The sequence below is a fragment of the Paramisgurnus dabryanus genome, chromosome 14, assembly GCF_030506205.2.
Source record: "Paramisgurnus dabryanus chromosome 14, PD_genome_1.1, whole genome shotgun sequence".
NCBI lineage: Eukaryota > Metazoa > Chordata > Actinopteri > Cypriniformes > Cobitidae > Paramisgurnus > Paramisgurnus dabryanus.
The window spans coordinates 22,789,149-22,807,329 of NC_133350.1; the positions used below are offsets into that span (position 1 = coordinate 22,789,149).

Consider the following 18,181-nt stretch of genomic DNA (forward strand, 5'->3'; position numbering starts at 1 on the left):
GTTTAGTGTGTCAGTGTTGTCTATTAGTGTTTAGTGTGTCAGTGTTATTTATCAGTGTTTAGTGTGTCAGTGTTGTGTATTAGTCTTTAGTGTGTTAGTGTTATGTATCAGTGTTTAGTGTGTCAGTGTTATGTATCAGTGTTTAGTGTGTCAGTGTTGTGTATTAGTGTTTAGTGTGTCAGTGTTGTGTATCAGTGTTTAGTGTGGCAGTGTTGTGTATTAGTGTTTTAGTGTTGTGTGTCAGTGTTTAGTGTGTCAGTGTTGTGTATTAATGTTTAGTGTGTCAGTGTTGTGTGTCAGTGTTTAGTGTGTCAGTGATGTTTATTAGTGTTTAGTGTGTCAGTGTTGTGTGTCAGTGTTTAGTGTGTCAGTGTTGTGTATTAGTTTTTAGTGTGTCAGTGTTGTGTATTAGTGTGTCAGTGTTATGTATTAGTGTTTAGTGTGTCAGTGTTGTGTATTAGTGTTCAGTGTTATGTATCAGTGTTGTGTATAAGTGTTTAGTTTGTTAGTGTTGTTTATCAGTGTTTAGTGTGACAGTGTTGTGTGACAGTGTTTAGTGTGTCAGTGTTTAGTGTGCCAGTGTTGTCTATCAGTGTTTAGTGTGACAGTGTTGTGTGACAGTGTTTAGTTTGTTAGTGTTGTGTATCAGTGTTTAGTATGTCAGTGTTGTGTATCAGTGTTTAGTGTGTCAGTGTTGTGTATTAGTGTATCAGCGTTGTGTATTAGTGTTTAGTTTGTTAGTGTTGTGTATTAGTGTTTAGTATGACAGTGTTTAGTGTGTCTGCGTGTGTAGTAGGGTGTGGTTTCTTGAGTCCAGCTGTAACCGGTTACTAGAGGAGACGCTCGCGCTCTCTCTCTTTCTGTCTCGCACACAGACGGCAGCGCTGTATGGTGAAACAGCGGAACAGTTTTCTCCTGAGCGGCTTTATGATTAAGCTACAATCTTCAATGAGTAAGCATATTCCAGTAAGTCAACTATTTATTTATATATACACATGCGGATTATTTAAAACAAATTGTCAGTCTGTTTTGTATAAACGTAAATTACATTGTTCTCAAACGCAAGCTCTCCTAAGCTAATTAGCATGAGAGCAAAACAGATCATCATGGTGATCACAGTTTATACAATTATACATTGAATGATTTTCTTTTTTTGTTGCCAACATCTAAACCGTATAATGTTATAAATATGTTGTATTAAAATCGTATTGTCGTTGTTGAAATATTTCGTTTACAGTGGTTTGCTAGCAGGATTAGCCGCAAAGCTAATCGATGTGTTAGCGAGTACGACATTTCCCTTTTTTATATTTCACTTACATTCTACATTCACTGTTAAGAAACGGATTTTAAATGAGGTTAAAACAAAGAGATTGTTGTTAAATGTAAATCTTATTGGTGATCGTTTTGTCCTCTTTTTAAAATGAGCATTCCTTTGTCAGTCATAATCTATTAACATATGTTTGCGTAGGTGTTGTTTTAAGGACGTGTAATCTTTGTTTTGGTCCTTGGATAACATGAAATTATCTGTTAAATTCAAACTACAATTATATTAGACCTCTTTTTAGCAAATAAAACCCATTTGATAATTTTAGGGACTCATCGTGGGGCCTTTTCATGCCCAGAAACTGAAAATATTTGAATATATTACAACCAACAAACTCTGACTTGAATAACATGTAGATTTAATATACGACGACATTTGTATTATTGCGTCTTTTAGAAGGGATTTTCCAAAGAGGATAAATCCCCGATAATCCCACAGACCTGCATAAAACACGTGTGTGTCCTCACGGCACACACGTAATTTCCTAGAAACCACATGACATCTAAACCGGTTTAAACGCTTTGACCATGAGCTCATACCTTTCTTGTTGACTCACCTGTTTTGCGTCATTGTGTTTAGAGAGAAAAAAGATAAGGTTGACTTTCATGATGTCACTGTTGATTCAAAGCTATGCGGATGTATTGAACGATTGACCCCTTTTCTGAGTCACCCTCTTAACACACCGTGTGTAATAAATTCACATCGGTAATATCAGCAGTGAATAATATGAATTAAATGTCTGCATGTGCCCTGATGTTTTTGTGTATTTGTTCTTGTATTTTCGCAGCAGTTCTGTGGTGTTTTGGGTCGCACATTTATGGAGTTTCTGAAGGGCAGTGGAGACTACTGCCAGGCACAGCACGGCGTTTATGCAGAGAAGTGAACGTCAAGCCAAACTACCTCATCAGAAGAGAGACTTGTGTTACAGTTTTAACGTTGGCGGGATCGGGCTTGGAAAGAGGGCGTCCACAGCAGTCGACGGGTCTGGATGGGGTAAAAAAATCTTTTGAAGTGCACTGCCCTCGTCGGCCCTCCGTCTTCACTCACGCCAGAGGACCAGCCTTGTTTTGTAGGATTTTTGTGTTTGTTTTATCATTCTTACATTTTGGGTCATACCTGTTTTTCCTGGTCGTATCCACACAATATTTTTCTGTTACTGGAGAGAGATTTTTTTCCTTTTTCATTCGAAAGAATTTAAAGCTTTTTCGAGTAGTCAAAAATGGCTCGTATGAATAGGCCTGCCCCAGTGGAGATCACTTACAAAAACATGAGATTCCTCATTACCCACAACCCCACTAATGCCACTCTTCACAAATTCATTGAGGTGAGTGTTTACTTAAACGTGTCAAACACAAGCTCATAATGGAGTCCGCTATCACACTTCACTTTCATTACGTCTCTTCTTCCCATCAGGAACTGAAGAAGTATGGGGTGACCACGGTTGTTCGAGTGTGTGAGGTCACGTATGATGCAAACTTGGTGGTTAAAGAGGGCATTCAAGTTCTGGTAAGTTTACATAAACCCAATCAACCAAATAGTCATCAAAAAGGGCCATATTTAAAAGTAACATCATGCTTGATCTAAATTCTGCTTTACAGGATTGGCCCTTCGATGATGGAGCTCCTCCTTCTAACAAAATCGTTGACGATTGGCTAAATCTCGTTAGGGTTAAGTTTAGGGAGGAGCCAGGCTGCTGCATTGCCGTGCACTGTGTAGCAGGCCTTGGAAGGTAATTTTGCATGATTTGCATTGGAAATTACACTTGAATATACTTTGGTATATTTTTTGTTTGCTTTGTATCATCATGTATGATTCATGGTGTGTTACGTGTTGTTTTTCCTATAGAGCCCCAGTGCTGGTTGCTCTAGCTTTGATTGAATGCGGGATGAAATATGAAGATGCTGTTCAGTTTATCCGGCAGTGAGTGGACTTAAATTATTTCTCTTGTTCCAGTTGCAACAATAGATTTTCATTCAGTAGTGACATTGGGACATTGACATAGAGGCTGTAAATGTCTTTATTCCTAATTGTTTTTTTTTATTTTTCCTAGAAAGCGCCGTGGAGCATTTAACAGCAAGCAGCTCTTCTATCTGGAGAAATATCGTCCCAAAATGCGGCTTCGATTCAAAGATTCCAACGGCCACCGCAACAACTGCTGCATCCAGTAAACGCCTGCGGATCAGCCATTTTAAAACGTATAATCCGAATCTTTAACATGAGTAGTTTATTCTCTTAATTGGTAACTGTGAAAATACCGTTTCAGAAATTAAGCTTAAGTCCCTCTTCCTTTTATTGTTTAATGTTGTACCTGTGGAGACGTTTTGCAAGGTGTGCTTGTTTTGTTAAGGGCCATTTAACATGATCTAATGTTTTGCATTGGAGTTTAGTCTCACTTCCGCCAAACATGTAGTAGTGTAAAGGATTTAACCAAACATTTAAGTTTTTAGTGCATTTTTGTTATTGATGATTTTTAGTCTATATGTATCAAAACGCCTGCCTCCAAATAGATCTAAAATCAATGCCTTATTACAGCAGAAAGACGCCGCCTAGTGGAAGAGTTGTCAATGGCATTTGGAGAGGTTCTTGATGTCTTTTTTTTTGCAGAAAACATCAGGAAGAGAGAAGAAAAATACAGAATAAAATCTCTTTATATAAATACGTATAGTGGTTAAGGTATTAGTTTTTGTTGTTTATCCAGACTTTGTTTACCTAACTGGACCTCAATGTCTGCGATATTTTTTATGCATTATTATTTGATGTGCGTAACTTAATATTTTAATACTTGATTTATGTACGGTATTTGAATATGTGTATTGTTAAATCACCTATTTATATTAATGGATATGTGTTTTAGGATAGAGATAAGCTGCAAGAAGTTCACCAATTTGAGAGTACAAGAAAGAATAAAAGATACACTGAAGGAACACACGTGTCGTTAAGTTTTTTTAAAATGGAAAAGATGGAGCATTTATCAAAATTCTTTTATTTTCCCTCTTTAACAACTGCACATCCAACCTTTCTATAATAAATACTAAATATAGAAAGCTACATATTTTTCCTAAACATGTTTTCTCACCCCTAATACACTGAACCAAAGACATCTCTGAGTGAAACAACCCAAGGATACTGAAACAAAAATGCTGGCAAATTATTTAAAGTGATACTCTAGACAAAAATCAAAATTACCTCATGATTTTATAAGCCTCAAGCAATCCGAGATACACAAGTCCATCATCCTTCAGACGAGCACATTTGAAGTTATTTTTGTAAATGTCCTTGCACTTTCAAGCTTTATAATGGTAAAAAATGGATCAGGGAACAACTTCTAACTTCATAAACTTTAATAATTAGCTTCCGGTAAAGAAACTTGGACTCACGCGATTCACGAGAGTTTTGATCGTTCGTTGCGCAGTGCCTCGCGTGAGTCCAAGATGGCGTCGCTACCGGAAGCTAGTTATTATAGTTTAAAAAGTTTAAAATATAGATATTTTTCTTACAAAATCGCATCGATTACCCTCACAAGACCTTTATTAACCCCATGGAGCCATGTGGATTACTTCTGTGAATGATGGATGCACTTTTTTAAAGTCAGAAGTTGTTACCTTACAAGATCCCTGTTTTCTACCGTTATAAGCTTGAAAAACCTTTTTTACTAAAGGCATTTAGTAAAATAACTCCAAAATGTGTTTCGTCTGAAAAATGATTGACACGTGTATTTCGAATGGCTTGAGGGTGAGTAAATCATGTGGTAATTTAGATATTTGGCTGGAGTATTGCTTTAAGAGTTCAATATTGACAAATTTACAAAATTCTGTTAGCGTAGCTTTACCCTTATTACAGTTTTTAATGTGTAAAGCAACCAGGATGTGACATTTTGTGTTACTGTATGCTGAAGAAAATTAAAAACACCGTCCAGTAAAAGTCTATTTAAAACATACCAGACCTTTAGCATGTATTTTCGCAAACTTTGATTACATTGCTATTATTGGGACTATTTAGGTTTATTTTTATTTTTAACAGAGATATCAATACTACACAAATTGATGTCAAAACATTTTTTTCTTGGCTGAATGACTGGGAACTGTAACAGGAAGTGATCTTGCCTTCGCTCTAGTGTTTGACAAGTATTATCACTCTTGCATGTACCATCAGCACAGAAATCTCCTTGTAGAAGGGAGTCGCTCCTTTAGTCTTTCTTTATATTCTTGTCCAGAGATGCTGGGCTCTGATGTTCAACTCTCTGATGGTCGTCCACTCATAGACTCTCTGGTCCCTTCATGTTGGAGTCCTTTATTGCCGTTGGCCCTGGAATTTCTTGAGGGATGCACTGAGATGATTCGCAGTATCCGTTGAGTCCAGGAGGACCAGGTGGCCCAGGAACGCCTGGATTTCCAGGAACACCTACCGGTCCTCGTAGGCCATCACGCCCATCTTTACCGTATGCCGGGCTACCAGGGTTACCTGAGAACAAGTGATGACAGATTTGAACCATGGTCATTTAGCTCCATACCTTTGAACATCTGTAAAGGGTTTTTACAATACAATTAATTCCGGGTTAAGTGATGTTTTAAAATGGGTGTATAGTTGGCTTTTTTTGTAAAAAAACTAACTTGAATGTTCTAATATAACTAAGGCCTAGTCCTGAATAAATCTAAACCCTGTTCGGGAAACTGCCCTAAAGTAACCTGCAATTTCGTATTTCAAATAGAGATGATAATAGAGAGACAAAAGTTATGGTTTGCTTCTTTAAAAACAGACAGCAAATCATACATTTGAAATTATAAATCTTAATAAATATTCATGCACTATTTAATCACCGAAAACTTTGTGCACTGTATTTAATAGACATGTTGAAAACATTAATCCAATATAAGGTGAAAAACCTAACCAACCAGGATTAAGTACTACTAACCCAGGATTAAAATGGCCTGATAAAGCATAAAAAGATTGAGACAACATGAGTAAATAGTGCCAATCATTGATCCAAAATATTAAGCCTCTCACTTACCTGGGAGCCCTGGTGGTCCAGGTATACCTTTGGGTCCCTGCAATGTGGGACCCCTATCTCCCCTGTCACCTTGGTCACCTACATAGAAAATTAAAAGATCTCATAAACATGTCTTTAAAACAATGGTGGGGTCTAGGGTCAAACATGGTCCTTCTAGTCATATAACAACTCTCAAATGTTACTGTAAGTAGCCACAGATAAGCTTGTATACAATCTTACAATGTTTACACTTATGATCTCCATTCCATTATTAGACTTGAACCAAAACCATAAAATATTTTGAAGGTTCCATAAGTTAAATCCTAGTCCCCTTTCACGTATATATATACGTGTACAATTGTCAAATACTAGTATAACAGTTCAGGCGATTTATCCCTCTGACAAACTGCCGCCTTCTGTATTTATTGTTATATTTTGTTAAAGCATTTGTGAAAATGTATACAGTTAGATTTCAACCTAGAATCTGTTTGAAAAAAAATGTATCACAGGGGATTAATGAATGGTAGCAAAAACTAAATGTGGAAAGCTACTTAATGTCGCAATTTGTGATTTGGTCAAACAAGCATTACGGATAGTTTACTGCAAATTAACAGGTTCCATCTGTAAATGTTTCTTCATACCTTTGGGTCCTTTTCTTCCCAAAAGACCTGGTGGCCCTTTGAGACCTGGCAGTCCTCTGTTCCCAGGATGCCCAGGGAAGCCATTATTTCCAGCGGGCCCTGGAGGTCCAGGAGGACCCGGAGGACCTGTCAACCCAGGGATGCCAGATTCGGGCCTCTTCAGACTGGCCGCCATCTGAGCAAAGTGAGTTTGCAAAACCCTCCTGCAGACATCCTTGATGTGATCATCTGTGGGTCCTCGTCCCTGGAGGAAAGTCATATGGACACTATGAAACTATTATATGTTTGTTCAACCTTGGCCTGGCAAGCATTTAATGAGTTTAGTTAACTCTTTAAACGTGTCATTGTATCAGTTGGCATGTACTGTGGTGCATTAAAATTGACATACTCGTCGTCCCTGTCCCCCTGGTAATCCAGGTGCTCCGCGGTCTCCTTGCATGCCTCTTGGTCCAGGTCCTCCAGGTTGGCCCAGGGGTCCAGGCTGGCCACGCCCACCCTCTGGTCCTTTATTTCCTGTATCTCCAAGCTTTCCTGTCTAAAATATTTGCACAGATAGGCTCACATGGAAACTTGTAAAAATGTAAATAGGTCTAAGAATAGACTTTTAAAGGTGGCTGACAGTATTTATGGAAACATCTTGAGGCACAGATTCTGTTTAGGCCTATAGTCATGAAATAAAAAGTGAAAGAATAAAAACATCTAAATAATAACATTACTTCTCAACCCTGACTCACCGATCCTTTTTCTCCCGGCTCTCCCTCATCACCCTGAGAAAATATGTGGAAAATAAGTTTTAGATCAGAAAGGGAAATGTGACCTGTGCCTAAAATAAATATCTGGTATTGGTTTTGGGGAATATATCCCTGGGAATATAATAATTTTTAGCTGTTTTTACTTACTAAATCTCCCTTTTCTCCTGTTATACCCTCTTCACCAGGTGGCCCCTAAAAAAACACAAAATAGATATGTTGTATAATTCGAGTAAGAAAATATAAATCTAATTCTGTTTATTAAAATAATATTATTAAAGGCAGGGTCCATGATCTCCGAAAGCCAAGGTTGACATTTGAAATCACCCTAAACAAACACGCCCCTACCCCAATAGAATCTGGACCTTCATTTGATAGCCCTGCCCCACACATTCGCAACACAGGCAATGATGTCAGTTAGTAGACACGCCCGCTTACTGCTGATTGGCTACAAGTGTGTTTTGGTAGTCAGCCCGACTCCCTTTTCCAAAGCGTTTCGCCTTTAATGTTATTCAAGTATTTAAAAAACTCCATATTTTAAATTTTTTTATTATGACTTACTTGCTCGCCTTTTGGACTAGTGAGACCAACAGCACCCTAAAGAGTAATACAAATAAGTTCAAGTTCAATTTATTTATAAAGCACGTTTTAAAACAGCTATAGGACTAAACTAAGTGCTGTACAATGTACATAGTAAAGGGGAAACAACCAGACAATAAGTAAGAAACAGTAAAACACCCCAATACCACACACCCATAATACACCCAGAGAAATATCTGAGAAAAATATACGTTTTTAATATAATAAAAATCGATAAAGAAGTTCCAGATCTGGTTCAAATTCCAATCGGAAGAAAATAATGTAATTTTCTCATTATCTGTAATGACTTTTTGTGTGGCGACCCCTTCCTGAAGTTTGGAATTCACCCCTGATCTCTAATGGCTAAAAATGAAATACATAAATATACTCTGTAATTTATTTGGTTTGCATTGTAAACTACACTAAATATACATTTTGTTATATTTGTCATGTTTTAACTCAAATCAAATAAACTGGCGGCCGGTGACTTCTTTTTTCGAGGGCGCTCTTTGCGAAATAGGTCACAACATGTAAGTAGCCTATCGTGTGTGGTTCGTAATTTCAAAATATGTGTTCTGCGCGTCGAGTGATCCTACGTGCATCACGTGTCTTGTCAAAATAAGTGCCTGCTGCAGACGCGTCTTAAGGGTTTATGATAAAAGAGACGCTTGCGTTTGCCAGATACTCGCATAATCTCATGCCTAATCAAAGTTTAGTGTTAAGTGAGTGTCTTGCGTGTATTTTGTGAACGTGAGTGTCTCTTTTATCATAAACAATTTTAACGCTTGTACAGCAAGGCACTTATTTTGACAAAACACGTGATGCACATGGTTCACATGACAAAACAAACAAATATTTTGAATACGTGAGCAACACACATGACCCCCCGAACACACATTTTGAACTTGCGCCCCTCAGATAAGCAGTCACCAGCCGCCACTGCAAATAAAAAAGTAAAAAAAAAATGTTTGCTACTTTTCGTTTATTTTTAAAACTAAGAATGCAATGTAAGATCAAACACATTGCAATGTGGAAAAGTTTTGTGTACTATTATACTGCACGTCTTAGCAAATTTAGTAGATCGTCTGAATATTACATGCATATAAAATAATATGACATGCTTATAAAAATACTCTTCAGAAAGCATAATTTGCTTTTCAAAACACATTTGTACGTTCTTTCGTGTAAAAAAAATCAAATAGAAACGCTTCATTCTTAAAAAGAACTACAAAGTTCATCATTGTACCCTATCTCCTTTTTGCCCAGAAAAGCCAGCAGGCCCTGGAACACCGGGAAGACCTTGATCTCCTTTATTTCCCTGTGGAATACATAAAAACACACACTCACACACACACACATAAATAAACAGAAATTCTTGAACACTACATGGCCTGTGCTTGTAGCTGCCCTACAAACCACATCTGCTCTAAAAAAAAAACAGTCAGCTGTGTGAGGAAGGTATGAGAGGGGCATGTCTGAAGGTGTGTGGATGGATACGGATTATGATCAAGTCTGATGGCCTCCAATGGCTGTTTTAAGGAATTTCAGTAAAACAGAGAAGTCATTCAAGCCCCCCTCCTGCTCTGAATATCTTCTTACCAAAGAAAATACCCTCGTCCACTAGGCCTACATAACAACAGGCTATTCATGCCTATAACAGCCAATTACAGGCCAACCAGAGCTGCGTTACAGACTGAAGCAGCAGGAGTATAAAGAACATAAATCTGAGAATTGGACACAACAGCAACTTGTTTTGAATTGTGCTGTTAAATATATTGCTGATTGAGTGAATTCAAGTTGATAATAATGACCTGTCATTGTGGTTGGTTATTATTACACAGTGCTCTAAAATGCTTGATTCCGATTGGCCAGTGGCCATCATTCCAAGATTTGTTATTCCCAGATAACGACCACCTGAAACTGATAACATAGCCTCATCCGGATACTGTGAGTCATCTCGACAGGTGCAGTTTAATACTTTCAAATAAATTTAATATAAATGTGCATAATTAATAACATATATTACTTCTTTTTTTGTAACTTTGGACTTGTTTAAATGTCTCGCTAGGTTTATTACAAATTAAAATATTATTAGTCCATATATCTACTATATATTTCTTCTGCGATAACAACCAGCTGGATGTACAGTACATTATCCCTTACATATAGCGTGGGCTTATGGGTAATGCTCTAGTGTGAAGGTTTATTAAAAGGACACACAGTGGCTGTATATACTGTCCTATTTAACTACATGCATTTATCTTATTTAATAGTGATATAACTGATGGTTTGAGGACCCCACGCCCTCATAACTCACCCTTGCTCCTGGCATGCCAGCAGGCCCATCAGGACCCTTATTTCCTCGCTCACCCTGGAGAAAAAAAGAAAGAGAGATTATTGAAGTGATTATTGAAGGGTTTGATGTTATGTGATATGTATGGAAATATACTCACTGGCCCACCTCTTGGTCCGACTGGTCCCACCTCTCCCTGCTCACCACGCTCACCCTGAAATATAACATTGGAAAATTAATACTTGGCATCAAGGTATCTATCTAATGTTGTTGTAAACACTGGGACAGCTGCGACTCACAGTTTTTCCATTGTTTCCAATTAGACCTGCCACACCTGGACCACCAGTATTTCCCTGGAGCAAGCATAAAACATGTCATTCTTCTTGCTAAATACTAATATCTGTAGTATTTATTATTAATTAGCTAATATATCTGACTATGACCAATCAACCCAAATGACATAGATACCTACTTTTCCCCCCATATGGCCTTTTGCTCCTGGAATACCTGGTAAACCCTGGAGAAGATTGAAATATAAATCTCCGATGTTTAAGAAAAAAACAATATTGCAAGCTATTCCCAATTATGTTCCTGCACACTTATTGGATTTATAATACAGGTTAAAGGTCATACGCACTGGAAGTCCTTGAAGTCCAGCTTCACCAGGTGAGCCAACTTTCCCAGGAAGACCCTAGAACAACAATGGACACATAAATAGATACAAATCACTTTAGTAAAAAAGGAAACAAATGACTTTGCTTTGCATTCACAAATTAAAGTCTTTACCTTTACTGCAGGCAGTCCTGGAATACCATCACGACCATCCACACCAGGCAAACCCTACATCATAAAAGTGGTATAATGAAATCACAGTATGGTAGCAATACACTATTAAAATAAAAGTGCTACATAATGCCATCAAAGAAATTTTTTGTCAATATGGTTCAATACAAAAGGTTCTTTGTAGTGAAAAAGTGTTTTTAAGCTATTTTAAGCTAAAAAAAAAATGGTTATTCTCTTTGGAGAACCAAAAATTGTTCTTCTGTGGCATCTGTAGTATCACCTTAATTTTTAAGATTGTAGTAACTTACAGTTTCTCCTTTTGGTCCTGGTAAACCACTCAGTCCCTGCATTCCCAGAGGTCCCTAAAAACAGCATCCAACATGTATTGATATTACAACAGCAAATAAAAAAACAGATTAAAAGTGCTTAACACAAGAAATTAAAGCTATGCTGCAAGATTAGTCCCTATATGAAAGTGGTAGTACTGTGTATCTTATGTTGCTAATGAACACATACAGCATTCTGATATATTTGATATATGTTGTTAGTTACTATGTGTTTTTGAATGATGACTTACCTCAGCACCTTTTGGCCCATTCTCACCTACTTTTCCTCTTTGTCCGCGATCACCCTTCGGAAAATAGAAAGTAAATTTTTTAGGTTTTATTTAGCCATTTTAGATTGATTTAATAAAAGCAAATAAAGTAACAGCAAAAGTCGATGATATGAGCTCAGTGTGCATCATGCGATCGCTTTGAAACTTAGAGCTAAATATAGTTTTAATAAAGTACAAATAATTATTAAATAATTTGAATATATAATCATTGATTATTTTGCACGTAAAGGTGACATTTTTTACCCCCAGAATGTGAAGTTTAAGCTTCCATATAGCAAATTCCATATAGATAATTTATTATAACATAAATTAAAATTGCAACTTTGTATGTGTGAGCAGTTTTTGGCTGTGTCCTTTATAATGCAAATGAGCTGATCTCTGCACTGAATGGCAGTGCCGCGGTTGGATAGTACAGATTAAGGGGCGGTATTATCCCCTTCTGACATCACAAGGGGAGCCAAATTTCAATGACCTATTTTTTCACATGGTTTACCAAAACTAAGTTACTGGGTTGATCTTTGTCCAATTTTCTAGGTTGATAGAAGCACTGAGGACCCAATTATAGCACTTAAACATGGAAAAAGTTTGATTTTCACGATATGATCCCTTAAAACTGTTAATAAAATTGGTTAATGAGTTTGTGGCACTTACAGGGGCGCCCTGTATACCCTGAGGACCCACGTCGCCAACATTCCCACGAACCCCCTAACAAAAAAAATCATATTTAGAAACTTGATTACACATTATTGTTATTTTGTAATATGTAATATTTAATATGAAGACTTTTTAACCTTACCTTATCACCTTTAGGGCCCATCATCCCTGTGATTCCTATGAGACCCTGTTTACCCTACAGTTACAAAACAAGCACACAAAGATGTTCAGTGACAGCAGGAACACATTATAAAAGATCCAAAGAACAACAACATAAAGCATATGTAAAACATTAGATGAGTTTTTACAGGTGGTCCAGACGCGCCTGGCTCTCCAGGTCCTCCTTGATCTCCTTCCTCTCCCTGTAGCATGAAAAACATTCAACATTCAGTTCTGATTCAGTCATCTGTTCAAATGTATTATGTGTGTTCAGGTCTGAACATAAACATGTGGATTAAATAATTATTTATGACGCATCATTGACTTTTTTACACATACAATATGTAAGTCATATTCTTTACTGTCAAAAAAAGAACAAAATAACTTGACTTATGCAACTGTCACCTTATGTCCTTGCCTTCCTGGTTCACCTGATTCACCTTTAACCCCTTTGTGGCCCTAAAAAGCAAAATGAAACAGGATGAAGAACACCTGTGCATCAGCATCCAGATGTTTTGGTGACGTTTGAATTGATTGAAATATTTTGATTGATATATTTATTTAAGTGTCAAACACCATATGGTGCCCAACCCTCATGGGCTTATTAGACACTACAGTAATACTTTCACCATTATCTCCAGATGGCCATAACATAACACAAAAAGCATCCCAACACAATTAAACCAATAAAATAAAAAAAAACATACAAAACAAATTGAAATAAATTCAACTATGTCATTTTAACGCACCTTCATGCCTGCAAGGCCTGGGTGGCCAGTCAAACCAGTAGTACAGGCATTTGGACACTGAAAAACATAACAAAGAAATATCAAAACACTGATGTAAAAATAAGCCACCTAAAGCAAACATAACATAAAGTAAATGTGGTTTTCTAAATAGAAATGTGTTTTCTGCAACACAATACTGTGCAAAAGTCTTAGGCCAACACGCCACCGTTAGATTTGTTGTTTTGGGAATGATATAGTGCCCATATATAATTTTGTCTCAGTTTTTTTTAAGAATACAAGCAGAAAATACAAGAAACGTGTATTAAAACACAAAATAAAATTATAAGCCAAAGCGTCATTTAGTGTGACCTCACCTTACACTTGATCAATAATAGGAACCTGAAGGCTCTCTTAAACCTAAATGAAATTAAATCATAATTTCTAATAGCCTAACTTTAGGTCTCCTCAAAAGAGTTTAAGATTTGCTTAGGGTCAAGAGAGGTCACACCAAGTACTGACTTTTACCAGAAGACAACATGTTGTTTTGAAAATTGTGGGTTTTTACATATTTTGTGTACATATTTCCTGTATTTTCAGTTTGTATCTTAATAAAGACTCTCAAATATATAAATGACCATTAAAACTACTTTTAAAAATAAAGACTTGCATAATACTGTATGAAGAGCAAATGGTCACTAAACTATTAAAAAACAGATTTAGTGAAAAGGCAAACAGATGATGGATTCTTACCAATTCCTTACCATCCCAGACTCCAGGAGGACCCTGTAAAGATAAAAAGTCGCATTTGAGCTACATTATGAATCAATAACATCAGGCAATAAAGAACATAAAGATAAAATCATAAAACTTACTCTGGGCCCAGGCAGTCCCCTTCTGCCGATAGGACCTCTCGGCCCCTGGCTTCCCTTCACAGCAAAACCAATGACAAATTTTTAAATATCAGTAATTCAAATAGGTCTTTTTCTAAGTCTGATCTTATAAGGTGCATCATAAAACACTGCTACATACAGGAGGCCCAACTTTTCCAAGTTCTCCAGGTAATCCATCCTCCCCATCAGCACCCTACATAACAAACAACAAAACAAATATCAACATATTTAAATCTCATTTAAAACTGCTATTCAAGCCATGACAAGCAAGACACTTACAGCTTCACCATCCTCTCCAACCCCCTGTAAACACAGTGACAGATGTCTCAAATCAGCAAAAAAAAAACACATTCAGACAAAGCCATATAGTCACGTGATCAACACAATACTTTACACTTACTATAAATTCATATTTGTAACGTTAGGTATGCAGAGTTACAAAACAGCTTTGAGTATATGAGTGGATAAACTACATAAATGACCTGAACTTGACCTAATAATACTGCTTGCAACATTTCCTAATGTGTACAGCTCTTCTATACTAAGATATGCTTTACTTACAGGGGGTCCCCTTGCTCCGGGTTCACCAGGTTCACCCTAAAAAACATCACATCGAGAGTTTAAACAATTTTAAACAATCAGTCATAGCTATTTATAAAAAGGGTATAGTGATTTAAAGTGTAACAATTTGTGTATATATCCTACTTTCTGTCCAGGGGGACCAAGAGGACCAGGTTCACCACGTGGCCCAGTCAAACCCTTAAAAAGACGAAGCCATCAATAAGCACAGACTTTACTTATAACTGTGGAGGTACACCTGATATTTGAATGACCTGATAACAGCTTAACTAAAGATGTGTGATACAGCTGCAGGGTTTTAGTGGCTGTTATTGACTTCTTTTGCTAGCATTTTATAAATAAAAGTTCAGTATAAAAAGGATCAATATATATATGTAACGATTATTGCTAAGAGTTTTATTCTACATTTCTGGAAGTCAGATATACTGTAAAATTCCTTGTTTTACTTAAAGGAAAACACCACAGTTTTTCACTATTTCAATAGGAAAAGTGTTTGGTGGCTTCTAAATTCATCTCTGTTTGGATCCTAAGGAATGAATGGGGCTAGGCTAAATGCTAACACATTCATGACACGCTGTGCAAAGATTAAGTGCACGCATTGAAAAAAGATAAGTATGCATTCATTCATCTAATTTGAGGTAAGAACATAGTAAAATATTGAAAAACGGTGGTGTTTTCCTTTTAATTTTTTAAGTTTAATCCATTTGAAATTACAATTCATTTCAATTTTCTTGATAGTGAGGAGTTGGTATAAATTATCAAATAAAGTTGAAATAACTTAAGCTAATTCAACTTTTTTATATAATTTATAGCAACTCTTTACTAATCAAGAAAGTTAAAATTTTTGTAAAGTTGATTAAACTTAAAATTGAAGTACAACAAAACTTTTTTACAGGTTTTGTTTCCTCAGTTTAAGGCCTGGTTGACTTGTCTTCCTGGCATATTACTTTTGGAGAAAGTCCAATAATAATCTTGACCAGTTATGCTGTTCATTGGATGCTGCTTAGCCTTTGCTCTGAAATATAAAATATGAATGATATTGTCTGTATGCTTGGATGTTTTGTGTATGTTCTATAATGTAAAAACAAAAACAAAAATAACTTGAAGAAGGGCTATATGAGGAATAACCTTTTTTAACCTAAAATAAATCATATTTACCAAGAGAATAGAGTAACAAGCTCCGCCCACAATTCCTCTAATATAGAGACCACAGCAGACACCCATGTAACTTCACACATGAAAAATCATTACAGGGAACTTGACACACATCTTAAAAATGAGAGCTATTAACCATGTAATTTCCAATTCAGTCATAAACTTTTCATTACACTTCTCTCTATAGCCTACATATACTTTATTATGGCAGGCATGTAATTAATATATGAAATACAATTACGTTTAAGTAAACAACCAATTTTTACATTCATAAATACTAACGTGACAGGAATACATATAGATTATACGATTTATGTAAATACTGTATGTCTGCATGTTGGTATGAATCAATCTTAGGAGGTTGGCTTCAGTACCATTCTCCACTATTCACTGTAGCATTCAGCACCAACTAAACCAGAGAGCACACATTCAGGAGCCACAAAGGAGCTGCTGTACCTCAGTTTAATGTTCAGTCCCATCAGCAGCAATACACAGTTCAGGTCCTGTAGCTCCTGACTTACACAAAAGGATCTCTGTCTCCATCAGGAAACCTGTAAGGGGCTCCCTCATCCCTCTTTCAAACCCATTTTCATCAAGGAGTTTATTTTCACCTTTTTTCTACCCAGACCTCTCCAATACAAACTACACTCACAGTCTCTGATGCTCTAAGACAGGGGTTCTCAAACTGGGGACAAGATGGTCCCAGTTTTATGACATTGTATAAAATACATTAATTTATCATGAATTCTGTTTAATAAACCTCAAAAAAGGCTACTAACCAACAGCAAGATGTTGTATAATTTAATATGTTTAATATGGGGGCACGCTGAAAACGTTTGAGAACCACTGCTCAGAGATACTCTGAATAGAAATGATTTAATCTCATATCGCTGACCTTTAAACAAATAAAGATCAAGACTCACGTCTGCTCCTGGTTTTCCTGGAAGGCCATTTAATCCGTCCCTGCCTTTCTCCCCAACAGGGCCCTGCCGAATTCATTATATCTGATTAATGGATTATAAAATACCATTACAATTATGTGCTGGCATGCAGAACATTGTTTTGTTCTGAAAAAGACAAATACTTACTGGGGGGCCATCTGGGCCAGGACCAGGACCCCTCTCACCCTAAAATAAAACAAAATATGAACTAAATACCTCAGATATTATTTAATTATACATTTGTTAAGAGACCTTGCATGCAGAATGTGGACAGAGATTTATTTTGACATAACAAAAAAAAAACAGTTAACTGTATCAAGGTTATAAAAATGTAAAATAAGACTCACATCAATGCCATCAACACCAGAAAATCCAGGAAGCCCTAGCGGTCCAGGTGGCCCTCTTGGACCCGGCGGTCCCCTCTAAAAACACAGAAGAAATTCAATTTTTTGTGTAAGGATTAAATTTGAAATCCACATGCATTAATCTGCATAGTACTTATAGAACAAGCGAGTTATTGTAAGCAGGTCTACTCTGAGGCTCGGGTTAGAGGCATCACAATCCTTAAAGATTGTTAAAGAATCCTTTATGGTTAAAGAAGCTTGCATCAATAAAAAACAATAAATAAATAAATTAAACTAATCTAAAATATTTAATGGCTTTCAATTTTACTGCTTTAGTGTATTATGTACTAATGCCATATCAAATCAATCAATCATTTGTCAATACAGATCCTCTGATTTTTATTACTTGCAATATAGAAATGTTAAAAACCATACAGTAACTCAATGCATGACATACTAAACACACACACGCACAGTCAATAGGTCCAGGTGTACTGTTAAAGAAATAATGTTATCCTACCTGTGCAGAGCAGATCAGGACTAACTGCAGTAAAATCCCCAGCAGAGATGCGCGTACAGTCCCCATGCTCTCCCCCGATGACTTAAATGAGGCAAAGCGGTTCTTTTTAGGAGATTTGTTGGGGTTCACGGGTTTTCTGACAAAATCCCCCGAACAAACCTCCACACCATGTACTCGCCACTCGCAGTAGTATTAAAAACCGATGTTTATTCATGAGACGCGCTGGAAACTGGAAGGTG

The 18,181-nt window shown here is 36.7% G+C and overlaps 2 protein-coding genes across 3 annotated transcripts; one reads left to right on the plus strand and one right to left on the minus strand.

The window, feature by feature from the left end:
* Positions 1–2,507: 2,507 nt before the first annotated feature.
* On the plus strand, positions 2,508–4,248 carry ptp4a1 (protein tyrosine phosphatase 4A1). Of its 2 annotated transcripts, none has more exons than XM_065241607.1 (5): positions 2,508–2,648; positions 2,738–2,830; positions 2,923–3,053; positions 3,170–3,244; positions 3,375–4,248. In XM_065241607.1, the coding sequence occupies exons 1-5, from the start codon at positions 2,544–2,546 to the stop codon at positions 3,490–3,492; spliced, it is 522 nt and encodes a 173-aa protein (XP_065097679.1). In that variant the 5' UTR covers positions 2,508–2,543; the 3' UTR covers positions 3,493–4,248. The 2 variants fall into 2 exon arrangements, with proteins under 2 accessions (XP_065097679.1, XP_073667843.1); XM_073811742.1 differs by having other exon boundaries at positions 3,379–4,248.
* A 50-nt stretch (positions 4,249–4,298) lies between these two features.
* Positions 4,299–18,134, minus strand: col9a1a (collagen, type IX, alpha 1a). The gene is made up of 31 exons (XM_065241606.2): positions 17,943–18,134; positions 17,426–17,500; positions 17,226–17,264; positions 17,061–17,123; positions 15,109–15,162; positions 14,965–15,000; positions 14,683–14,706; positions 14,543–14,596; positions 14,386–14,439; positions 14,264–14,296; positions 13,535–13,591; positions 13,191–13,244; positions 12,935–12,988; positions 12,769–12,822; positions 12,624–12,677; positions 11,934–11,987; positions 11,665–11,718; positions 11,360–11,413; positions 11,211–11,264; positions 11,046–11,090; positions 10,873–10,926; positions 10,734–10,787; positions 10,598–10,651; positions 9,527–9,598; positions 8,263–8,298; positions 7,852–7,896; positions 7,687–7,719; positions 7,341–7,487; positions 6,953–7,196; positions 6,333–6,410; positions 4,299–5,785 (listed from the first exon to the last, which is right to left on the minus strand). Exons 1-31 carry the CDS (start codon positions 18,006–18,008, stop codon positions 5,580–5,582), a joined length of 2,055 nt encoding a protein of 684 aa, XP_065097678.1. The 5' UTR covers positions 18,009–18,134; the 3' UTR covers positions 4,299–5,579.
* Between the last annotated feature and the right edge of the window lie 47 nt (positions 18,135–18,181).